At 37.5% G+C, this 23,808-nt stretch overlaps 1 protein-coding gene across 1 annotated transcript in view; it reads right to left on the reverse strand.

Moving 5' to 3' along the window:
* Positions 1–20,538, reverse strand: part of LOC134881192 (mucin-2-like) — a 28,773-nt gene extending 8,235 nt beyond the window's left edge. Inside the window, exons 1-2 of the mRNA XM_063908352.1 lie at positions 20,143–20,538; positions 3,489–3,624 (exon numbers count right to left, since the gene is read on the reverse strand). Coding sequence (XP_063764422.1) covers positions 3,489–3,624; positions 20,143–20,474 — 468 coding nt within the window. The 5' untranslated portion in view covers positions 20,475–20,538. The remainder of the gene's footprint in view (positions 1–3,488; positions 3,625–20,142) is intronic.
* Between the last annotated feature and the right edge of the window lie 3,270 nt (positions 20,539–23,808).

Below are 23,808 nucleotides of genomic sequence, written 5' to 3' on the forward strand. Positions count from 1 at the left end.
CTGATTTTATATAACTCAATTATTATGTCTTGAGAAAATATTGTGTATTGTATGTACTGAATCTTATTTTCAGAAAATAATTCACATATTTTAATTATTTGCTATTATTTGATCAGCGTTTTCATAAAAGCTCACCTTCAAGTTGTCAACGTATTGTCTTTTCAGGTTAAAGATTATATTAAACATTAAAGATGAAATAAAAGAGCCAGAATAAAGAAATGTCATAAATGAGATCTAGGTTGTTTATTTCAAGATTCTTTCATCTAATGCCTGTTAAAAGACAAACAAGTTACAGAGCCTATTAAAATATGTACATTAGGCAGGAAGGGTTAAATGCATTAATGGTTAAATGGTTAAACAACACAGTGGTGAAACAATACGACTGGGGTATGTTTGCTAATGATTGACTAGACAGATGTAAAACTTCTTTGATGCTCAGTTCAAGGTTCACTTCACTTATCACATCTAACTGTACATAAACAGTATGAGATTGAAATCAAACAACAAGAGCCTCATAATCAATCAGTACAACATTATTTTTAAAGTAAAATATCAGTAGAGTGTGAAACAGCAGCAGTGACTTCTACATGTTTGTGTAGTAGGTTTTAAATCACATTTTTATGCTGCTTTAGCACTTTTAAACCGAATTTCTGTCACAGTAAGGAATACCGAAGAAACACAGCTTGCGCAACATGGAAAACTGAAGTCCCTGTATAAAGAGCACACATCAGGACAAGAAGCATGAACCACAGTGTGAAAGCAACAGTTACATACCATTTTGACTTCCTGGAGGCTTGAGGCTGGAATTCTTTAGGAGTTCTGTGTCTTTAGATTCCCCAAAAAGTTAATATTTAAAGCTTTTTTGAAGAGATTATGATCCGTAAAACAACTCTTACGACTGAAATACAAAAGCCAGTATCCTCCTTCTGTAGCAGATTACATAGAACATGGAATAGTCCTCTCTTATGAACACACAAGCAGTACTGGCTGCAAGGGACATGTGCGTGTCAACGGTTAATGTCCCAGTGCTGAACAAAGTGACTCTAGGGCATGGCCATTAGCATCATGACTACAGCATAAAAAAGATATTGTGAGAAATGGCTCGCATGGCAAACAGGGAAAAAAAGGAATTTCCATTCCAGTGATATTGAAAGGGTGTGGAGAAAACTCCACCCTTCCTCATTCTAAAGAGCTGCAAATCAATAGGACATGTGTTATTTGCTGTCTGAGAAAATTTAAATCAGTTAAGACTCATTAAAGTTATCATTATGATAGGAATAGAAATGTACATTTAAACTGCAGTAACATATTTCTGTGTTACTATATAAATACATGGGCAACCCAATTTGTTTTTAACTTCAATGTTAAACCTGAGTAATTTGGGGAAGTATTTTTGATAAAAACCTGTTTTGCTCCCTTCTCCAGTGTTGTCAAACGGTAATTCACTAAGCAAACAGCACATAAGACAGCCTGTGGCAAAGTTTTCCAGCTCTTGTCTAGAATCAAACTCAAAAACCTAACTGAATAGCCTCCCTTGGATCAAGGATTTTATTTAGCTTTTGTATAAAGTGAAAGATTGATACAGTACCTCTGAATCGTCTGAACTCATTCACAAATCCACGCGTCGAAGCAGAGTAAACATTAAAAACAGCAAACGTAAATAATCCTGTGTTCAGTGTATGTTTAACCGTTGAGTGATTACCTGCCGTCCCTCTTAGCAAAGCTTCTACTATTAGCTCTGCACTAACCATTCCTCTTGTACTCACAGCAATGACAAATGTCAGGTAGGTGGAGATATAGAACCATATCTTTGTGCATTACGGTCCACTTCCTTATCTGCCAGCCAAAGCTCTGCTTTGTGCTCTGATCTCAGCAGCAGATATAAACAATAATAAAGTCACACACAGGAAGAATGGTGCTGATGCTAATTACAGCAGGGGATTGGATCTTTCAAACTCCATGCCAAAGTGTAAACAAGGCGGGATGGCTGTCATATTAAACCTGGGAACATTCACCACTTCCTAGCGACTCCCACCGACACACACATTATCAGGAACAGGTTTGACGGGATTGATGATAACAGCACACAGAAAATGAGATCCCATAGGATTATTATCACCTTATCTTAAAGTGGAGGCACACTTTCACTGTCCCTAAATCTCTACTTTAAATCACCTAAGACATGCTAGTCTGTCACTTAGCACTTAGCTTTGTTCCCTGGAGGCATATGTAAGAGGAAGCAGTCTGAAAGAGTAAATGTCATGGAGTTAAACAGCTGTTTGGAGAATGATCTGGAATTGGAAGCTAAGTAACTAACTAACAGTAGCTGCTATCAGCTAGTAAGCTGTGAGCTCAGATGGCTGTGCTGCAAGGACATCATCTTACTTTGACCTAAAAACAAAAAGATACATGAAGTATCATATAAAATGTACAAATGAAGAAAATAATAATGAAGAAATTGCCCCTCTAAGACTAATTATTTAATATACTATTAAATTATTATTGAAGTTGCATTCATGTGATAATAGTATTTTATTCTTGTAGTTGGTTGATGCTGCGCAAACTTTATTACACAACAGTGCATGATATTTGAAAAGCCCTATTCTGCTCATTTCGAGGTTTCGATGGAGGGTGTGCGAGAGAAACTCCCTCTGGAGGGAACTTTGGGATTTTAGCATTTGCAGACTTTCACTTGCACAAAAACCTATATGACACATTAAAGGAAAGGGAAAACCCCCAAAGAGCATAATAGGGCCCCTTTAAAGGATCATGCTATGTTTTTTTATGAAGAATATTATGCCTTTAACTCGTAACTGAAAAAATGCTGTTAAATTATGTAGTCAAGAATGCAATATTTCCATTTGAAGTAGCTAAAGCAACAATAAAAAAAAATAGCAGTAGTAAATAAAAAACAAAAAAGTTATTCAAAAGAACTTGAGTACTTATAAAGAACTTATTTTAAGTAGAAACTCCATTCCAAATATAAGTCAAATGTACTCAACATTACTATTTATTTCTAATTTTAGATTCTTTATTCATTTGCCTTACAAATGAGTGTCAGTTCCCCAGAAAGAATTAATGGTTCTCAACATCATTCCTATCTTTTTAAATACAACAAATGTAATACAACTATTATATCTGTTAGATCATTGAAAGAAATATAGAAACATTAGCATTGATTTCATGAAGATCGTCTTCAAGCATTTTACAGTTGCTGTAAAAACTATTATAAAACTGCAAGCACAGCACTTCTGGAAAATGCACACAGACACACAGACACACACGACACAGACACACACACACACACACACACACACACACACACACACACACACACACACACACACACACACACACACACACACACACACACACACACACACACACACACACACACACACACACACAAACTGAACCAAAACATTTAAAGTTTAAAAGTTTAGTCCAACGCTGATTATAAATGTCTGAAGTGTGTGAATAAAACCAACCTTGAAGAATTTGGAGGGTGAGGGAGGGTGGTGTGGCTGATTCATATCAAAGCTGATCATGGAGGAGGACTCAGGCTCCCAGTCCGACTTCGTCCGGAAACTGCACTCTGTGGAAACACTGATCTGGTCGTAGCTCCTGGTGGAGAGAGGCAGGAAACAGAGAGAGGGGGGGGGGGGGGTTATGTCATTGGCCTTTGTTTGTCCTCGCTTTACAGAGAAAGACAAGATACTGTACAAAATAAAGAGTGAGGAACATCCTTAAAGAAAGATTTATATTATACCATAAAACAATACATCATGAACCGTGATAACGCTGAAATTACCCCAAATTTAAAAAGGTGTGTCTTTAATTTACAGTTATAAAATGAAAGGCAGTCGCTGATGTATAGTAGGGGCCAGGTTATGTAAAGCCTTCTAAATCATTAAGAGCATTTTAAAATCCTTCTGAAAGACAACGGTAACCAGTGCAGTGATGCCAGCACAGGGGAAATGTGATCCCTTTTTTTCTTTTTTGTCACAACCTTGTCCGCAGCATCCTGAATAATTGCAATTTCTTTGAAGACTTATTAGGGAGACCAGTAAAAAGAGAATTGCAGTAGTCCATGCGACTATAATAAAAGCATGTCTAACCATTTCAGCAGCATTCCTAGTTAAAAATGGTCTGATCCTGGCAATGTTCCTTCGGTGGAAAATTGTGTTTTTGCCAGCTTGTTAAAATGACGTGGAAAATTAAGATCACAGCCTAAAATTCCACCAAGATTGGTAGCTTGGGTTTTAATATATTATACACTGACTCTACTCTGAACAAATAGTGCTTTGTTTTTACATTCACTTCATCAAGGTCTCTGTCATACCACTTTGTATGGTAACAGATTTCTCAAGGACAAATTGTCATATTGCTACAACTTCAATGTGACTTCAATATGCAAGATTTAAAAGAAACATGTGTACGACAACAATTGTAGAATTAGGAATAATAATAAATATCTAATAGTCTATAAATAACAAAAGAAAATCTACATAAAAAGAAACAAAAAGCAGGGATTATAGAAGATATAAAAAGATCAAATCTACTTATAATAAAATAAAGAATATATATATATATTAATTTGGGGAATCATTTCATATAACTTAATGTCTGTGAATAACAAAAGAAAAATGATTTATAATATTATATTTATAATACTGCTAATACAACATTTAAATAAAAGGGATAATATAAGATATCCTGTATCCTGTAAGTGTATGAACAACAACATTTATAATTAAAGAATAAAAAGATGGTGAAAATCTAAATGTGGGCATTTAACATCATGTCTAGTCCAAAGAGTTACAAACAGGATTATGGGCTGTCCCCTGTTTTTAACGGCAGTGACACTCTCCACTTTGCATTGGGTTGAAAAACAGAGGTGGAGACAAGCAATATGACACCTAACAGGCAACATTGACTCCCCAGCTACTCTCAGCAATTAGAGTGCAGCGGAGGATTGTAGGACACGTGTGAGGCATGAAGAGGTGCTTCTATTTTAGGGAGGAGTGGCTTTTCTGCGGCTGAAGTATTTACAGAAAAATCACACCCAGTCTGGAACTAAAGAGCAGCAAGATAAGAGAATGACAGCGTCGCACCTCATTTCAACAGTGGATGAGCGACAGCTGCTGTTGAGCCGCGCTGTATTGTGTCTGCGAGATAGTACTGTCATATGACTCGATCCTGGGTTCACAAATATGTCTACCTCCAGGTGTGATGTCAGAAACATATCCAAATGTCTCTTATAGCAAAGACATTAATCCAAGACTTCCATATACTGCAGCATTTTGTTATTCTGAACTGATCCAGACATTGTTTTATATTTACATTTCTACCAGAATGCTTGTAAAACTGATACCCACCCCTCAATTTGCCAAAACAATACATTGAGGGGTGCCAAAACCACTTTAGCAAACCATTTAACACACTTAGACACACTTAAGTGGCAACTTATAGGAGGGGGTGGTGACTTATAACAATTTATTCAGGGGTTAAGAACTTTTTTAACCACATTATAGAGTTGTATACCTTTTCTTATTGTGCAAGTCTTTGAGTTAAATTGCAAGCACATGCATTTGTTTCATGTGGAAACTAATATGTAATAGAAATTGAATGTAAATACACTCCAAGAAATGGAAAATAACTGAAGACTTCCTTGATTACTTGCAGTTAACACAACAGTAGAGAATACATCTTAAGACATATACATTTGTTATTAGTTGTAGAAATTTTAAAACCTTAATTTCAGAGTGGAAGGACCCAATAAAACCGTGTTATTTTTTATTCAATTAAACTTAACAATTCTTATTATCTAAATCTGTAAACATTTGTCCTCCTATAATCTATCTAAGAATTATTTTCATATAATTATTTTCTTTATACATAGATCCTTTAGTGTTTTGACTGTCTGAATGGTTGTTTCTCTTTCAGGGGTGTGTGTTTGGGACAGCCTATGCTCTCGAGGGGTGTGTCCTGAAATAATACATTTCTGACATGTTGCCACCTGTGGCAGTAGTCCCCTTTTTTCACAGCCACAATAACCAGGACATGGGTTTCTGTAGTGCAGTGTTTCCCCACAAGAGGACAGAGCTAGATTACTTTGTCAGATATCTGGCAGAGTGTCAATTCAGTTGACATGAATGACTGTTCTGAAGCCTTTGTCTGTGTTCAAATGTGGCAGGACAAGAGGTCTGAAAAAATATGGAAAAGCCAATAGCAGTTAAATTATGAATTAGAGCAGGATATCCAGACAGCTTGTGCGTTATTATTGTGCCGTGTTTACATTCTTGTGCAGGCTGAGCTGTGGGAGGACTGGGCCACGCCCTCACCTGATGTGAACCTCAGTAACTGTACTCTCGCTAAAACAGGCTGAATGTGTACTTTGCTGGAGCTATTGAAACCTCATGATGATATTTACATAATCTAATAGAGTTATGAACAGTTATATCACCATCTTGTTCATGGGTTCACTTTTATCTAATCATTTGGTTATTGTCTTTGGTTCAATTTCCAAAAATGTCCTTTTTTGAAATTAAAAAGACCTTCAGTGAAACAAGAATTAAATTAAACAAAGGATGAGGGAGTTTTTTCTGCATGTGTTTGTGTGCGTGTGGGGGTAGAGTTATTGTGGGAGCCATATTGATGTTAAAAGATGTTTTGTAAGTTATTGTTTAGATGTTAACAAAAGTGAAACACAACTGGTTTTTCTGGCCTGTGATTGAGATCAGTGCCAGCTTATCATCAAAATATTCTGTCAGCCAAACACATTAATATTAATAATGAATGACATTCAGTTTATTACCAGTGTGTACAAGTTATTTATTATTATTTAAAGAGGACATACAGTATTCCGTGCCTCTACTGTTAACATGCATTTATGTTCACAAAGCTCTTTATTTTTCTGTGCTGCAGACCCTCTCTTCACCCTCTGTCTGAAACCAGAGCCCAGTCTGCTCTGATTGGTTAGCTGGCCGGCTCTGTTGTGACTGGTCATCGGCTCAGAGATGTCCCTCCCCCTTAGTCTTTCACGTACAATGTGTTGGAGCACTTGCTACATTGTGATGTCACTATGTTACAGATGCGAGCAAAGGAGTCTAATCGGGGGGGGGACTCCCTGTTAGAGCCATTTTACTTTCATCATTATGGTTTGGATATTTGGCTTATTAATATAAGGCTTTAGATTAAACTCTTAACTATTTATTTTGTGAGTTACACTAGGGTTTAATAGAGGTTAATTTAGATGATTTATAAGTTCATTAAAGTCTCTATTTTTCTGTCAAATGTGAACTGTCAGGGGGATTTGATGTGCATGTCTATATCCCTATATATGGCGGGATAATGGGACACAGCTGTGAGTTATTAGACGGGAAGCAGTACAGTCCTTTGACCGAGTTCTTTTTGATACGGAGAACTTTTAGTTACTTTTTGAAGCAAGACAGTTATGTTCATGTTTGTATGCTGCCTGGATCTGGAGAGAAATTTGGGATTTTAGCTTTTGCAGACCATTTACATGCACAAAAACCTATATAACACACTACTGCAAACACACACACAAAAAAGCATAAAAGGGGCCTCTTTATTTCTTATGATTCCTGTAGAAAAGGCTATGGACTTTTAGGTTTACAAGTGGTTTTCCCTGTTTATTTAATGCACTTCCTGAGTTCAGCCTTATGACTCTTATTTTGACATGGTAGTTTCAGTTCCTTCATCCAAAGTAATCCTGGTGTTTGTGTGCATAAATGACCAACGTAAGTGACCAAATATTGTAGTTTTGGTTGAGTCAAGTGAATATTGATGCATATTTTGGTGTATTTTGTATTATCCTGTAGTTATTTGGTAGATTGTGTCAAACCTGCCTAGCTCACATGCTGCCAATGTAATGCTAGTTTAACTACCTCAGATGTGTATAAGTGATTAGTATAGTGCTCAGTGTGGAGTGAATTTAGTAGTAATGCCACAGACAGCAGTTGATTTATTGTATTTTATTTCCTTTGTTTAGAATCACGCAAACATGCGAACAAACCTGTACCTATGTATATACTGAAGTTTAATAGAAGAAAGTCAAGTTTAATCCACCGGTCTGGCGTCATCCTTTCCAACCAAACCCCCCCCCATTCCACATCTTCAGGCCTTAAGTAGTGCTCTGGCCGGCACTCCTTGATTGTGTTCGATGGAAACTGAACGGCGCAACCTATCAGTTTAATATACAGTCTAACTACCTGCTATCTCCCCTACAATTCCTGAAATGCTTCTCAACATCCTCTAAGGAGCAACATGCATGAACATGTTGCTTTGAGTCGAATACGGTCATATGGATATAATTTTACAGCAGAATCTGATCAAGCTGATACATGCAGATGAAGAAAGTTAGCTCTTAATGTGGATTAAAGCTCCTGCAGCATGTGAGGCAGGCCAGCCGTTGCTGCCTCCAGCATGTGAACTGATTTATTGTCTCTCATTGGAGCTCAGAACAGTAGACAGTGTCAGGCTGTGTCATGTATTCAGTGATAGTGTTATTGAAAACTAGGACATGTTTAAAGTCTTTGTGATAAAGCAGCAAAGGAGCCTAGAAGGAGAACAAATAAGCAGCCCTATAGGAGCTGACCAGTCACAGTGCTTGAGTTCTTCACATGTTGTTGAGCTGTTATCCTGCCTTTATATAATAGAGCACATCAGTTCGAGCTATGCATAACCTAAAAATCCATCTTAAAAATAAAAAATATATCTTAGATTTCAGTTTAAATAAAGATACGTCAAGGGAAAAATAAAATGTTTCAAATGTGCTTTGCTCAACACCTAAAACTATGAGTACAAAAGTACAAAAGTACAAATAGGCCTTTAACCGAAAGAAATGCTCACATAGGTGTGAAGGATCCTGGTGCTACAGTATATGAAAGATAACCTGCCCATGATTTGTTTTCCAAAAGATTTTGTCTATGAACTTCCCCTGCTACGTAACCACCGAATTTCAAAGTAAAATAAAAGTGAATAAAAACCAATAAAAAGAAACACATCAAACAGTGAGGTCCAGGTTTTAATGCTGGTCTTCACAGCTTTTTGTGAAGGGGACAAGTGCACTCTGTAACCTTTGACCCAAACACAACCTTTAGGAATTTCAAATAAATAACTGCAAGCACATGGCTGAAGGCCAGGTGTCACCTTGAAAACAGTACATCTCATTGTGAGAGAATAATTATGCATCCATTCCTTACCTTAAAGACCTAATAAAAGCATAACTTCTACCCCTTACCCTGTGACAGAATCAGGTGGGTGAAATCTTCCCAGCGTCCCGTCAACTCGCAGGCACAAACCAGCTCCGACTTGTTTGAACCTTCTCTATGTTGCAACAGACAGAAGCTTCTCTGTTGTAAGCACTCAGTTTATGAGATTTTAACAAGGAAAATAAACCATTGCAACTGTCAACAATTTCTTGGGGTACAAACTGTTTTTAAATATAACAATTGATCTCATATAACAATACAGTTAGGTTCAACAAATCCGTGTAAGGTCGCTGTTCTTAAGTCACCTTTGCTGTCACCTTGTCCTTTTTTGTGTCACTGTGAGTCTAAGAATGATGGATGGGCTCTTTATTTTCAAAACCAGTGCTACCAGTAATGCATTTATGACTGAGAAAATGTTGACAGTCTTTTTTATTATCATATATTTAATGTGATGTTGCCCTCAATTACCTAGCAATAAATTAAAGCAATATATTCCAAAAAAATACAATTTTCAAAATGCTTCTTAAAGTAAAAAGGTTGTTTCTCTTCAGTTGGAGGCCTTTTGGAAAATGTATCTTTATTGCTGGTATTAACATGCTTTTCTTTAAATAGGAAGGTGGGTAACATCTCTTCCCTTCTCTTTGGGTTTAAGTTTAGAAATATTTAGAGAAATGTTGCAAATCTGTATCTGAAAAAGGTGAAAAAGCCAATCTGGAATGTTCCAATCATATGTCACCTTCATTACTATGACACAGGCATTTGCATACTAGAAACCTCTATGAACTCCATAAGCAGTATGTCAGCCAACCCAGGGATCGACACCACACTAATACAACAGGCCGTTGAAGAAAGAAAGAAAACTTTATTGACACTAACTCACCTTTCACTGCTCAAGAACACGCAAATACAAAAAGAGAGTGAGCGGACCTGCAGGCCTGTGTGAGCTCCTGAATACACTCTAACAAGGGATGGAAAGGATTCAAAAACTGACTCACTGTTTGTTGGGTATATGAGGGGTATAATGTCTCACCAGAGGCTGTTGATGGAGTATAACTTGCTGTAATATAAGGGCACTGGATTAGACTGCTGCACACAGGAACAGACTGTGATACAAACATGTATGGCCTGTGTAAAGGTGAAGTTGCCCAATAGGGAACTGGATCTGATGCAAAAAAGAGGCTCATGCTCTGCAATTGGTCTATTTTTTTTATTTCCTCATGCTCAGAGCACAACCAAGTGTTGGATGTCATGCTAAGCAACACATCATGCACTTATAGGCCACTCAACACATGATAAATGCTAATGATATGATATAAATAGGCCCTTGAAACCTTGAAACCTTGAAACCTAAAGTGGCTTTACACTAGGAATCGAAAACAGCCTTTTAGAGTTACTGTAAATTGGGGAGTGCCTGGAACAACTGCTGCAGGGTCGAGTGTTTGCCAGATGCTGGGCGGGTCTGCGGCAACCAGTAGGCTACAGCCACTACACTTCCACATGGACTCATAACTGGTGTGCTTGTGTGCAATGGACACCAGTTCAATATGGTTTTTGAAAATGTTTGCAGACATTGCGAGCAGCCATGATCATGCATCTTTGGAAGCTGAACTATGTTTGACTTGCGGTGCAGAAGCCAAATGCGTGTGCGCTCCATCTTGCAGAAAGCAGAGGAAGTAATAAAATAGACACAGTGTATCTTTGTTACTACAACCTTGGGAAAGACAGTTGTGATGCAATCTCAACTACAAGGTGATGACGGTGTTACAATAGCTGTTCATAATGCTGGCTGACATGTTGACTTTGGAAAGGGAGGCAGACACAAACATACACTGGCACGTCCATTGTCTCTCCTGCTTTTTTCCCAATCTTCTATTTCATAAGCAACTATTATTGCTAGGGAACCTAGTTTCATGTCAGGACAACATCAACATATTGATAATGATACATAAAGATACTTTATTTCACTAGATTAGAGAAAATACTATGTTTAGTAAGTAAGTGTTTTCCTGTGATATTTCATGAATTTGACTTACATTTTAAAGCTAATTTTGAGTTAAAACGAGTATGTTTACCTTTCTTATCCATAATATTTAAGGGCTTTATAACATCAAACCTTTACCCGTTCAGAATGATATCCCCAAGTCCACAAATCACAAAAAAAACCGATATATTCAAGTATAGAAATCAGGAAACGTAACCAATGTAGTTCCTAATCATAACTGTTATGCCTCTTATTCCTTTTATTTGATATATGAAATAATCATTTTGTATGCTTTGTTATCCATTATAATATGTTCAATTGTTGACAGACTATATAATAAAACAGAGAGGTTGACTCATATTTTCCACACAAGAATTAATCAGGGCATCAATAAGAATTGAGCTGATAAGCAACATTTAAAATAGACTTGGTATTATAACAATCTTTCTAAATCTAATCCCTTTATAAAGTGAGAAGAAAAGTAAAACTGTGATGCACAGAATTTGAAACAACGAGGTGGATGTGACTGCATGTCTTCACACAGTTGGCTCCTGTGCTCACTGTGCTGCAATAATGGGAGCTCCAATATTATTCAAGATCCTTTCCAAATAACAACATTATTTTCCATGGAAAAACTTGATTCAGCCCAAAGTTCTTACCTAATCCCAATTGGATCCTGAGAAACACATTCCTGGAGGTGTGTGTGAGAGCTGTGTGATTGTGTAAGCAGTTTGTTGTATATTGGCTTCTTAAATTAAAGGTAAAATAAGTTAAAGTCCCATGTCAAACGTCACGTGTTAAGTTGTGTACTTACTTGGTTGTTTTCATGAGGGAATTTGGATTTGAATTCATTAAAGGAACAAGCTGAGCAAATGTTGGACATTGAACAGCCAAAGACAATCTCAGGTTTTTGACTTGAGTCTGCTTTATTCAGCGTATTTACTGTTAATCACCAGATCTGTTTTAGGGGAGAGGAGATGTCTGGGGCTAATTCGGCTCCTGGTAAAAACCTCCTGAACGTAAGGGGCGCACCTTGAAAACCCCTTATTTTTAAGTAGGAAATTCCTTTAAGTGTTTTTACCTGTTTTAATCAAATGATTTGTTTGTTTTGAAGAGGAGGAGGAGAATGTGTCTTTTGTCTTGAATTTGATTTACCTAGTGACAAAAGACTACATTTCCCTGATGAATAGCTGCACACAGGTTCAACAAACGTGTTGGTTTGGGGACCAAAGCCAGGTCATGTTTACTTAAGTTATACCTGCCTATTTGCTGCTCACTCAGCTTTTCAGTTTTATGGATGTGTTTTTGTTTGAGGGCCTATTGCAGTACAAAAGTGCAACAAAGGGGTGTTTATGCTGGAGTTAACACGCAGCTACCATCACATCGTCAAAATCTACCCAGCATGCAAATAGTGACAGAAAGAAATATACAGTTATGCAACATTCAACAAAGATGGAGACATGTGCATGTTTATGTAACATCATTCAACTGCGTTCCACTTTCTTTATAACTGCAGTCCGAATGAAGTAGTAATCAAAACCCTGCCTTCTACAGAATCATAGCAAATGGCTTTTAACATCCTGCACAACTTAAATGACTAAACAATCTCAATGGTTTACAAGGCCAACAGAGAACAATATTAAACTGGCTCCAGGTAGACAACACACAGTCTCACAAGCAGTAAGTCTCAACTGAGGATCTGAACGCTGAAGGTTTTCTTGGTTTTTGCGGAAAATAAAAGTGAGAAGATGAACACTCACTCCAAATGTCTAACTTAGACATTTTCCATTCTCTTATATGATAATGCCATAAAACCCCCTAGTTTATCCTTCTACTTTTAGTTATCCACCTGCATGTAACATAAAGCTATGACAAACAGCTCTACTTAGGAGTAACACTTATTTAATACCTTAGTGATTGGACCAGTTCAAAGTGAAGGCTGATCAAACGTATCCAGTGATTCATAGTATACTAGTTCATTTGCAGGCCATGTGTCCAACCCCAGTTTAAGTATAGTAAATATAGTCAGAGCTCAGCTTATCAGAACAGTTAAGGTGGTTTCGTAGAGAGTATGGCCAACCTTTTAAGCCTTAACAGTATTTGTTTATATTAGTGCAAAGATTTTAAGTAAACTATTAGCAGTTCCTGTTTGTGATGAGGCCCTAATACTCTTCCTTCGAGGCCTGATGTTTTGAGTGTCATGTTTTTATTATATTTAGGCTAATTTGTGAAAGTTTATTTGTGAGTTACATTAATCGAGGAAGAATAATTCTAAGCTAGTTTGAGTGTGGAGTTTGAGAGGCTTTTAGAGGCTGCACAAACCCAGGTCCTGCTATGCTAGCAATGCAGTCTCGCTGAGGACAGATCTATAAGTTACAATAAAGAGGGAGGAAGAACAGTTAAAAATGATTATTTAGATGCAACTATGAATCACTTTGGAGGGGGACAGAAGGACAATCCACATTCCTCAGTATTAACGTTAAAACCTGTGCAAATGTAGGTGGTTTGGCCAGTTATGTCAGAGATGTGTGAGCATCAATAAAGATCTTCTGCAGGTCAAAAGTGCGTTGATTTTTATCAACACTTTTTGTAAAGATAAAAAACACACTTGTCAACCCCACCCAAGGCCGGTTCAAAAATCTCTCTCCCAACAGTTAAAACAGCACAATTTACAGCGTGCTCCCTGGATCGACATCTTTCAAGCGTGAGTGAATTCTTTTGTTTCCCTCCCAACCCTCCCTGCGGCACACACCTTCTCAACCGTGCCTGCGTTCCTCGTTCCTCCAGCAATATATCTGAGCTTATATTTGATATAGACAGCACTCAACATAATATTAACCAGTTAGGACAGCATGCGGCTAGTATCATTTTCAATATTGTGTTATTGTCATCATGGCAAATCCACGGATACACCCACTGCAGCTGCAACCGCCTCAAAGCAGTTTTGTGGAACTGTGCCAGGTGTATATATTCTAATCTGTGGGCAGATTTAGTCAAAGCAACAGTGCAAGATGCAGTCAAGAAACATTACAGATAGGTATTTGATCTTCAAAAGATGAAGATGGGCGTGTTCCATGATCATCACCCTACAAATAGTTAATTTTCATTCGTTTGAAAAGCTTTGCTCTTCCTGTTTTGGATCTCAGTGAATCTTTTTCGCGTAGCAGGTGAGACAAAGAAAACTGATTCCAGCCGCTCATTGACATCTGTTTCCTGAAGTTGCAACATTGTTTAATTACTTATAACACATTTAAACAGCTGTAATAGTGGCTTGTTGATTGAACATGTGACTTCATTCCTTACAGATAAGGCCATGTGTTCGTTTCTCAGGAAGGTGAACCTGTTGTTTCAGCATTTGCCATAAACCGCACCTGTCAAACAGTACATCTTTATTTATAATCTGATTCTCTAGAAAATGCAACCAGTCAGTTGGTATTGCTGGCTGACTGCATTCCCATGAAGTTAATGAAAGTAGAGCAGAGAACAGTAGCAGAGGTAGGGTTATGAACTGGATCACCAACAAACAAAAGAACAGTAGAAGTGCACTGCTTATCCACTCTTTCCAATTCTTTGTGTCACACACCTTTCTGCTTTGATGTTTGGCAAAATAGCAAACACAATCACTCTTTCGTTCTCTGTTGACTACACACACACCACTTTAACATTCAGCCCCAAAACTAACAAATACAGACAGTTTTTTATGGGTGTAAACCCATCCCAGCATTATTAGTCGCTCAAAGCAAGTGTTCCAGGGTATGTAGTACTAAGACGGAAAAAAGAACGACTTAAGGTGATGGGAGGATGAATGGATGGGATGATAAAAAAAACTGCTTTTTTGCTTTTGTGTACAAAAGTAAGTTTACTTGTACTTATCAAAAGCAGTTCAGTTAAACTAAAAACGTTTCTAAAGCTCTCACAAGGTCATTGTGTTCCCAAACGTAGTCAAGTTCTTTAGTTTGAATTAAAAACATTAACCAATTGTTAAAGCATTATATTTTCATAGGTCTACACATCTGAAAGTCAAGGGGGTCCTGACAAAGCATCCATATGTGATGGGAGAATGGCTTGACACACTGCACACTGAACTACTCACCAAAGCAGCTAAGCTAGTGTTGTTATATATAAACCTATGTTTGTTGATTGCAATCAAACCAGGCCTTGGCCATTTCAGCACATAAGTATTTGCTCGTGGTGTGGTGCTTAAAACCTTTTTCTTTATCTATTCCCATTCAAGGGCAATGTGTGTCCAATGTTTTTTTCTCTGCTTGATGATATTCCATTTTGTTCTATTACATTGCAATCTTGGTTTAAATTTGATGATCATTAAGTTATATTTAAGTTACTTATGGTTGCATTTGCTTATACAAGTTTTCCCATTGCCGGGAGAAAATCAGCAGTATAGCTCTCAGCCTGGTCCATGTGGCGTCTAACGCTCCTAGTGTCCTTATTCGACGTCCTGGTGTCTAGTCTTTGTTTGCACATGGATGAGCAGGTGAGAACATGTGTGCATACTGTATATATCACGGAGTTCCATCTCATCTTATTCAGTCCATGTCCATCGGTAGAATCATCAGAGCTTGTGACTAACAGCGTTGTGCCCTGGGGAGGAGTTGAGCTTCTTAAAAACATACAGACTACAGGTGGTATGATGTAGTTGCTCTGCGTGTTTGTTTTATGAATAACAGTGAAATATATTTTTCTGGATAGTCGACAATATCAACCTTATAACATGTCAGGGCTTCTAGATAATAATGCTGGGTTCACACCTAACGGCCCAGTTTCTTCATTTAACCAATTCTAGGGTGACACATGGTTTACATTCTCCAACTGAACCTGTTGAGTTCCCAAAGGCAAACTCAAATGGTTCAGAAATGTTAAACAAAGAAATGTGGTGAATGTTGGCTTTCCATACGACTCAACAGTGTCCATGTTGGGTATGATGTGCGTTTCTGAAGTTTGAAAATAGTGTCTGGATAAAGGAAATGTGTACAATTGTACTCATATAGCTGCTGGTCAGTAAGCTAACTAGCTTGCTAATTCCTGTATTCTATACTGGTGAAAGAGAATGGGCCAAATCGCAGCAGGGGGTTAAAACACTCCAGGGTTCAGTTCGACCTGGTTAACTCAGGCTGATGAGAACTAGGTGTAACGTTCTATTGATCTGTATCTTTATCATCGATGCAAGGTCAAACGATGATAACCAGTCTGATACATGAATGATTTAGGTCACTAAATGCTGCAGAGTGTTTGGTCGATATAGAAAGCGAGTGACAGCGACTGCTATCGTAGGTAGGAGGTTAAGTGTCAGTGATACACGCTATGACCCATGTTTACATTTACTTCAACTTTATCAATCAGCCCCTGAACTGAACCAAACAGAAATGCTACAGTGACGGAGGTATTTCGGCAAACACAAGGCCATTGTCCAAATAATAGATTTTTAATCGTAACATGAAGGAACTTTAGATTTACACCCTTAGTGTGAAAGTGTTGCAATAGGAAGAATAATCTTAGCAGATATGAATTAAGAGTGGCCAAAGATAATGTTGATTAAACAAGGCAGAGATTATTCTCTGTACTGATGTGGGACCACAGCCACAAAAATGTGGACTTGTTCATTTTTGCTTTTAAACTCCACACCCTCACCTTAGGGATTGTCTAGAAACAGCAGGGGCAGGAATCTGCAGTGTCTGCTCAGAGGGTGGGACAGGTATTTCTGTGTGATAGATTAGATATTTTGGAAGACTGCATGAGCTTTCAAATACTCTCAAAATCCTTTGGTTAAAAGTCATTCAGTGAAGCTAGCTTATTTTTGCTGATAGACTTTTTAAAATATTGCTGCAAAAGAGAGAATGCATGTATCCTAGCACCAATCAGACAACAGACTCTAATCCTCAGTATTATCAGTGAGTTTGAACAGGCTGTTCTTTCCCTCGGCTGTTCCCTCAGTACTTGAAATATTTCAGGTGCTATACTGGTCAGATTCCAACAAGTCCCAGTCCTTGAAATTCTAAAGATCTGTGATATAAGCAGCTGAAACCTGCCTCAAACTGAATGATTTCATTCTCTTGCAAAACAGTCTTGAAAAGGTGTAGCGTGATGATGTATCTGTTTTCAGTTTACATATTATAGGGAATATACCTGAATCCACAAGGTGTGTATGTTTGTTTAATACTGTACAAACTGACTCAGCAGGCCATGAAACTCGGGAATAGAGAACACAGAGAGACATTTACGGTCTTGAAGTTGCATAACAATGTAGAAGTTGACAGTTTCTTGAGATGCATGAATAAAATGCACCCCTATGTATTACAGTAAGTGTGAATAAAGTGTGTCACTGATTCTCCTTAAATGAATACTTGAATGACAGGTGAAAAACCAACACCATTTACTCTGTCATATGCAGTTGAGTTTATGTTGCTGAACTACATGGCTTAGTAAACACCACACAATCCTCCTGTTTGTGGCAAGATGTTGGTATCATAAGTGTACTGGGTTCCATTTGTAGTCTGATCAGTATAAAGGTAAACCGTTCATGTGGAGGGCAGAAAATGTGCTTTCAATCGTTCTACTTCTATCCAAACTCCATTCTTGCATTCTCATCAAGTAACCATTGCACAGAAATGACCTAGATATTCACCAGCAGCTTCCAAACCCTAAAATATGTTCCCTACGATAACTAGGTTAGTTAGTTTAGTGTGTTAATTAGTTATCTCTTCAATCTAGCAGTGTAAAACAAAGAAAATAAACAAAGAGAGGTGTTTGCTAGAGGGGAACTCTTCAGAAATTGGACAAACCTTACAGAGTTGTTTTAGAATGAACTGTATTGGCTCTAGTCTGTTATTATCTATTGCTTGTTTTGGTCCTTGTTTGTGTGACTAAGAAGGTGTCTGGCTGATAAAACAACTCAAATCCTCTATGTCATGTATATCATTTTAAACCATGACATAAACATGGTTGTACATTTTGTAGGCAATGTAAAGCATAGTTGTTGGCAATGAACAAATCATTATATTTTTGATTATGTATGTTTTGTTGTTCTCCGACCTGTACCCTACACAGAGACTTAGGTTAGGATGATGTTGGTCTCTCCAGGAAGTCATCTTGTCTTTTGCCCTGATGCATGTGACTGAGTTCAGGGAACATTCATTTGATGCACAAAGGCTCTCACAACACAAAACAAGTATTATACCGAATCAAGTTGATTGGTAAAAACATAATCATTGTCATATGAATGAGACAGTTATCTTTTTCTGATGCGTCACATGTCATGTGTCATCCAAACTCTGTTAGTCATATTTACTCTAATGATCAAGTCCAGTTCACAACACCAACTTCAATTCGTCAGATATACAGTATTTGGACGGGAGAGGGACTGATTAATACCTGCAGGGCCGGTTTTTCATTTCACCATTAATTGATATGCAATGCTTGCTCTCCTCATATCATAACAGCATCTGTCACTGTAAGTTAGCCCGACCGCATGTGAGAAAAACACCTGAGTCAGAGGCAACAGATCTAGACTCATCAACAAACTGGTTTTGGTGCAGAACATCATTGATCTTATGGAAGAGAAATGGGGCCAGGGATAAGGGGGAAATGACAGAATGAAGTCAAACTACATTCACTCAAAAGTAGAAGTCACACACACGCAAGGATATTCACATCACACATTCACCTGGGATTAGCTAGTCGCTCCCCAAACATGATTTAATGGACCAGGGCTGTTCATTTTACTCGTGATATTTGAACTTTATGTTGAAAACTTTAACTTTATCCAACATTAATTTGATCTCTACATTTCAGAAAAGTAAATGTGCTTATCTGATTTAATTTGTTATGATCTTATAATCTTCATGAATAGAGGAAGAAGGAATAGATAAAAAAGACCAAAAAAATGGAAATATCTAGTATAAATAAAGTCCCTGAGATGTGAATGTATATCATTATTGTGACCGCTTGAGGTTAACCAATCGTTCAGTTTGAATCTTTAATACATCCAGGGGAAGAGTGACTCAGAGTGGATATTTACTTCTTCACAGTCACACAGTTCCCCATGTTCCCATCAAGGATCTGCTAGAGTCTTGCACCGTTGGCCATAAAGCAATGATTGAAAGGGTGAGTGGTCAAATACCTTGCCCAAGAGCAGCAGAATGGGGTTTAGCAATCACTTTTTAAAACTTCCCAAGGAGTGAATGATTTGAATTGCGAGAGGCCATGCAACAGCATCTCGTGTCCTGCGTGACAGTCCAACTGCACGCCCTCCTCGCTGTAGCTGTTTACCGCTCTCTGCAATTTTCAAACTTGACTAAACTAGCTGCAACCACAGCTCAATGCCACGGTGGTAGATTTTGTGCCAGGGGGGAAATGGTTGCTATGTGAGATGTTTTTACTCACACAATTCTGATCTTCCCTCAGTTCCTGCAGCTTTTTATATTTGGTGCACTGGTTTTCAAAGTGGGGTTTAAAGTACTGCCAGGGGCCAAATTGGGAGTTTCGGGGGGGGGGGGGGGGGGGCATCAGTATTATTCTGTATGATTTTGTTTTGCACTTGTATCACTCAGCTCCCAGAATCAACAGTGATTATGATCAATTGATACAGTCAAATATAAATGACCACATGTTTTATGATCAGGGGTCTTATTTAAAATGGTCAAACAGAGTAAGAAAGAAAACAAGGCTCTGTCTGTCTTACTTTTATTATTAATTTTGTTATTTTTGCAGGAAAAAAATGACTTTAATGATTAAACAATTAAAACAGTTCATGTTTTTCTGTCAATCAACTAAACAATTAGTCGACTAATCGCGCAGCTCTATGATAGCGGTATGATTTTAACAGTTCAATATCTTATTATTAACTCAAACGCCAATGCATTGCATCAAAACATGAAACAAAAATAAATAAATAAACTTGTTTTCTCTTACATGTTGCTGTGGAAGCTGTCCAGTTCATCAGGGAAGAACACCTCTCCTCCTGCCTCTTCTTTGTGCTTGGATTTCTTCCTTTTCATCTTGAATGACAACAGCCTCCTGGACTTCTTTTCTTTCGGGGAAGTTGGTAAAACATCCCCGGCCAATGTGACGATGTCTCCCGGGCTCGAGGGACCGAGGTTGGCCGGTAAAGTCTCCGACCTTTCTCTGGGGCTGGTCGCTGTTACATCTTTGAGGGAACAGGACCGTTTCCGCTCCTTGCTTTCTTTATCAGGTGATTTGATTTTAAATAAGTTCTTTACTTTCAGGGAGCTGGACTTACTCATGGTGGCTGTTATTCAGAAAGTGCGAAAAGGAAAACATAATCATGAGGAGAGCTGTCCTACTTATAGCTCCTGGAGAAGTGAATCACCGGGATAACCTGCAGAGCGAGTTACCGCGAGGCTGGGGACTTGCCCACATTGGTCGCGCGCTCCATCATGTAAAATAAAAGTTCTGTTAAACACTTCCGACTATTAACTTCAAAATAAAATGATAGAAACACTATGATCGATTTATAAATACGAACGTTTTATTATTCTGATTCTAAAATACCTGATGTAATCAAAAATAGTTGCTGTCATATATACTTCATGTTTCTACTCATTTCTAATACTATATATGTAATAAATACAGTAGGTATACATTGTAAACATTACATTTTATAACTCTCCCCAGGAAAATTCCCAGAGTCGGAGTTTGATTTTGTAGTCTAGCTTGCCCTACTTGTAATAATATTATATTTTTACATTTATGTAATTACTCAATCAGAACAATGCAACAAAGTGAAACCCTTGTGCTTGACTTTTTAAAAGTTCTGATGTCATTAAAAGATACACATTTCATACACTGCTTAAAAATAATCTACATAAAACGACCTTAGAGTGGCAACAGTACAGACACACACGCGAAATTACACATAGAATGTGTAATTTCGCCTTGAATATGCAGCTAAACGTGTTTGAAATAAAGAAGTGCTTCTTTCAAAGGAGCTGGGTGGGAGTGAGCTGCAGGCACAATGAGGTTAAACATAAAGGTTAAAAGATCAACACAGGAAGAACAGATAGAAAGGCAAAGCTATTGACCCACAATAGAGGCCATAAATAGGTCCCCACTGCAGGTTTTTAATTAGTATTTGGTATTCAAAAAAATGCTTTAAGCAGGGATTTAAACAAAAAGGTTACCCAAGTAGTTATGCTGGTGTTTGAGAATGTCCTTTACCCTGTATCCTCCTGAGACCCAGCCCACTGTAGTGGACATTTTGTTCACATGCATCTCCTTTTACTCTTTTGGGCTTCTTTATCAATCTCTGCTGCACTGTACAGAAGACATCCTGGGCTTTTCAGTGATATGTCATGGGTTAAAATGGCATGCTGGGGAGTTCCTCTTTCTTTTCAACCAAAATGGCCAGCATGCCAACAACACATTTGAATGGAAGAGGACGGGTATTTCAAATATTGTTGATTTATTGTTATTTTTACAATGAAAATCATTTATTTTCTTGTTTATTAACATGTTAGGAATTATATAACTAGTTCTGAAAGCAGTTAAATAAGGAGCTTTTTGAAATAACAGCCCTTTTATAAATGTCCATTCTAGTGGACATCAGTACCATCTTCATAGAACTAATGACTCAACGTTGTTGCAGGAGACAGAACTAAAGCAGACATATTCTGTACCAGATATTAAAGGGAGATTCAAATTTGGAGCTTTCTACACCAGGGATAGAAGAAGGTGAAGAACAAGAGAAAAAGATGCAGGAGTAGCAAACAGGGACAGACACAGATAGGGACGAGCAGGGAACGTGCCCCTCTGCGGACCAGGGGTAGCACATATTTTCCATTGTTGTTTTTTTATTTTAAGTGGTGCCATGAAAAATGCAAATTGCCTCAGGAAATCAAAGTTTGTTCCTTTTGAGTATGGTCAATTGGAGACCAATATGGAGACCATCCATAAAACTAGTCAAGATGACCCTACAATCAGTGCAGACTGGAGTCCAGTTCAGTACTTTCCCCAGTACATTGACTGCAAATTCTTTGAAGATGTGGCAGCATTCACCAAAAACCTAACTAGTTTTTTAGTGGCCCATTATACAGCAATGTTTAGATCAATGTCTTCTTTTTTAAATAAAGGTGAATCTATTTTATTATTAATATCACTCTATAAGCATAATATGTTACATAGTTTATCTGTGAATATTAGCTTTCTTTTCACACTAAAATGGTCCTGACTTCCTCTACAGTGGACATTCTGTAAAATTAAAAAAACTAAATATATTTTAAAAAGTCTGAATTGCAAGATGTTTTTGTTTTTTTAACTCTAAATAGGTAGGGAATCAAGCAAAAAAGAAAATTGGAAAACACTTATTTTCCTCGGTTCCCTGGAGGATATGTTAAGCAGGTGACAATTTATTGAGTGTTTAAGGTCACAGACTTGATTTTTTGCAACCATGCTTTAAAAGTATACCCTGCATTTTATTACAGTATTAGCTGTATAGTTTATTGACGATTCACAATAAAAAGCTTTCATTTTGAAAACAAACGTTTCACAGCCAGATTATTGCTTGATGCTGCTCTTAAATATTTCAACAAAATCTATGCAGTTAAGTCTCACAATGATGGGTAACCTGCATTTTCCTTTAAATGACATCTCAACACTCTGTGGGATTATGATGGTTTAATATTTGTATATGGGTGTGGATGTAAGTCTTTTTCTCTAAATGTAAGAGAGCAATACAAGTTCCCCCACATGCTTTTCAAGGATGTCAGTTGGATTGAAAACTATGATAATAAGGGATACAACTCAGTCTGAACATACAGCACAGATACCCCCCGGGGGCAACTTTTGCAAAATAACAGGAAGCCAGGGTCCAGTCAATAAAAATGCCCTTGTCGTTGCCTATTTTATTCCCTGTTTAAACTTTGGGTTCTCATTCACTTTAAAAGTACAGATAATAAAAACTTCTCTTAATATCAATGTATTTTCATTTTGAATCAGTGAAAGAAATGGTGGGGAATCCAGCATTCTAACCCCCTTCTTAATCTCGCTGCCATAGGCTCTACCATAATATCTGTTTTACTTTTTATCCTTACAATCCCTAGAATCAGCATTTGACATTGATTGTACCTTAATATCACATGAAGTTCATTAAACGTGGCCAAAAGATGATTGGTTCCATAAATAAGCACTCAATTCTTCTATGCCTAAGAATGAGAGCTTGAGAAATATTATTAGATCTAGCATCTGTCAATTCAAATACATTTAGTTTCTGTTGTTGTGACGTTCTGCTTTACAACAGTAAGAACGTTTGTATCTACTATCCACTCAAATAACAGCTCTACCTGCTGGTGATGTTGTGGAAAAGCATTTACAGTCTGTATTATTGTTCATCTTTGTTTTACTTCATGTTAAACACTAACAATTACATCCTACAAATATATTAACATTGACTCTTTTGTAAAGGATTCATCAAGCTAAATCAGGGTTAAACTATACTTAAATCTGACAAAGTTGAGCAAGCATAATAACAATAGGAAAATACACAAATAATATGAAAGGGAAAACTAAATAGCATGGTTTCTATAACTGCCTAGCATAGGGTAAGCAAATTCTTGGAAAAAA

This window comes from Eleginops maclovinus, chromosome 19, assembly GCF_036324505.1.
Source record: "Eleginops maclovinus isolate JMC-PN-2008 ecotype Puerto Natales chromosome 19, JC_Emac_rtc_rv5, whole genome shotgun sequence".
In the NCBI taxonomy this organism is placed as follows: Eukaryota; Metazoa; Chordata; class Actinopteri; order Perciformes; family Eleginopidae; genus Eleginops; species Eleginops maclovinus.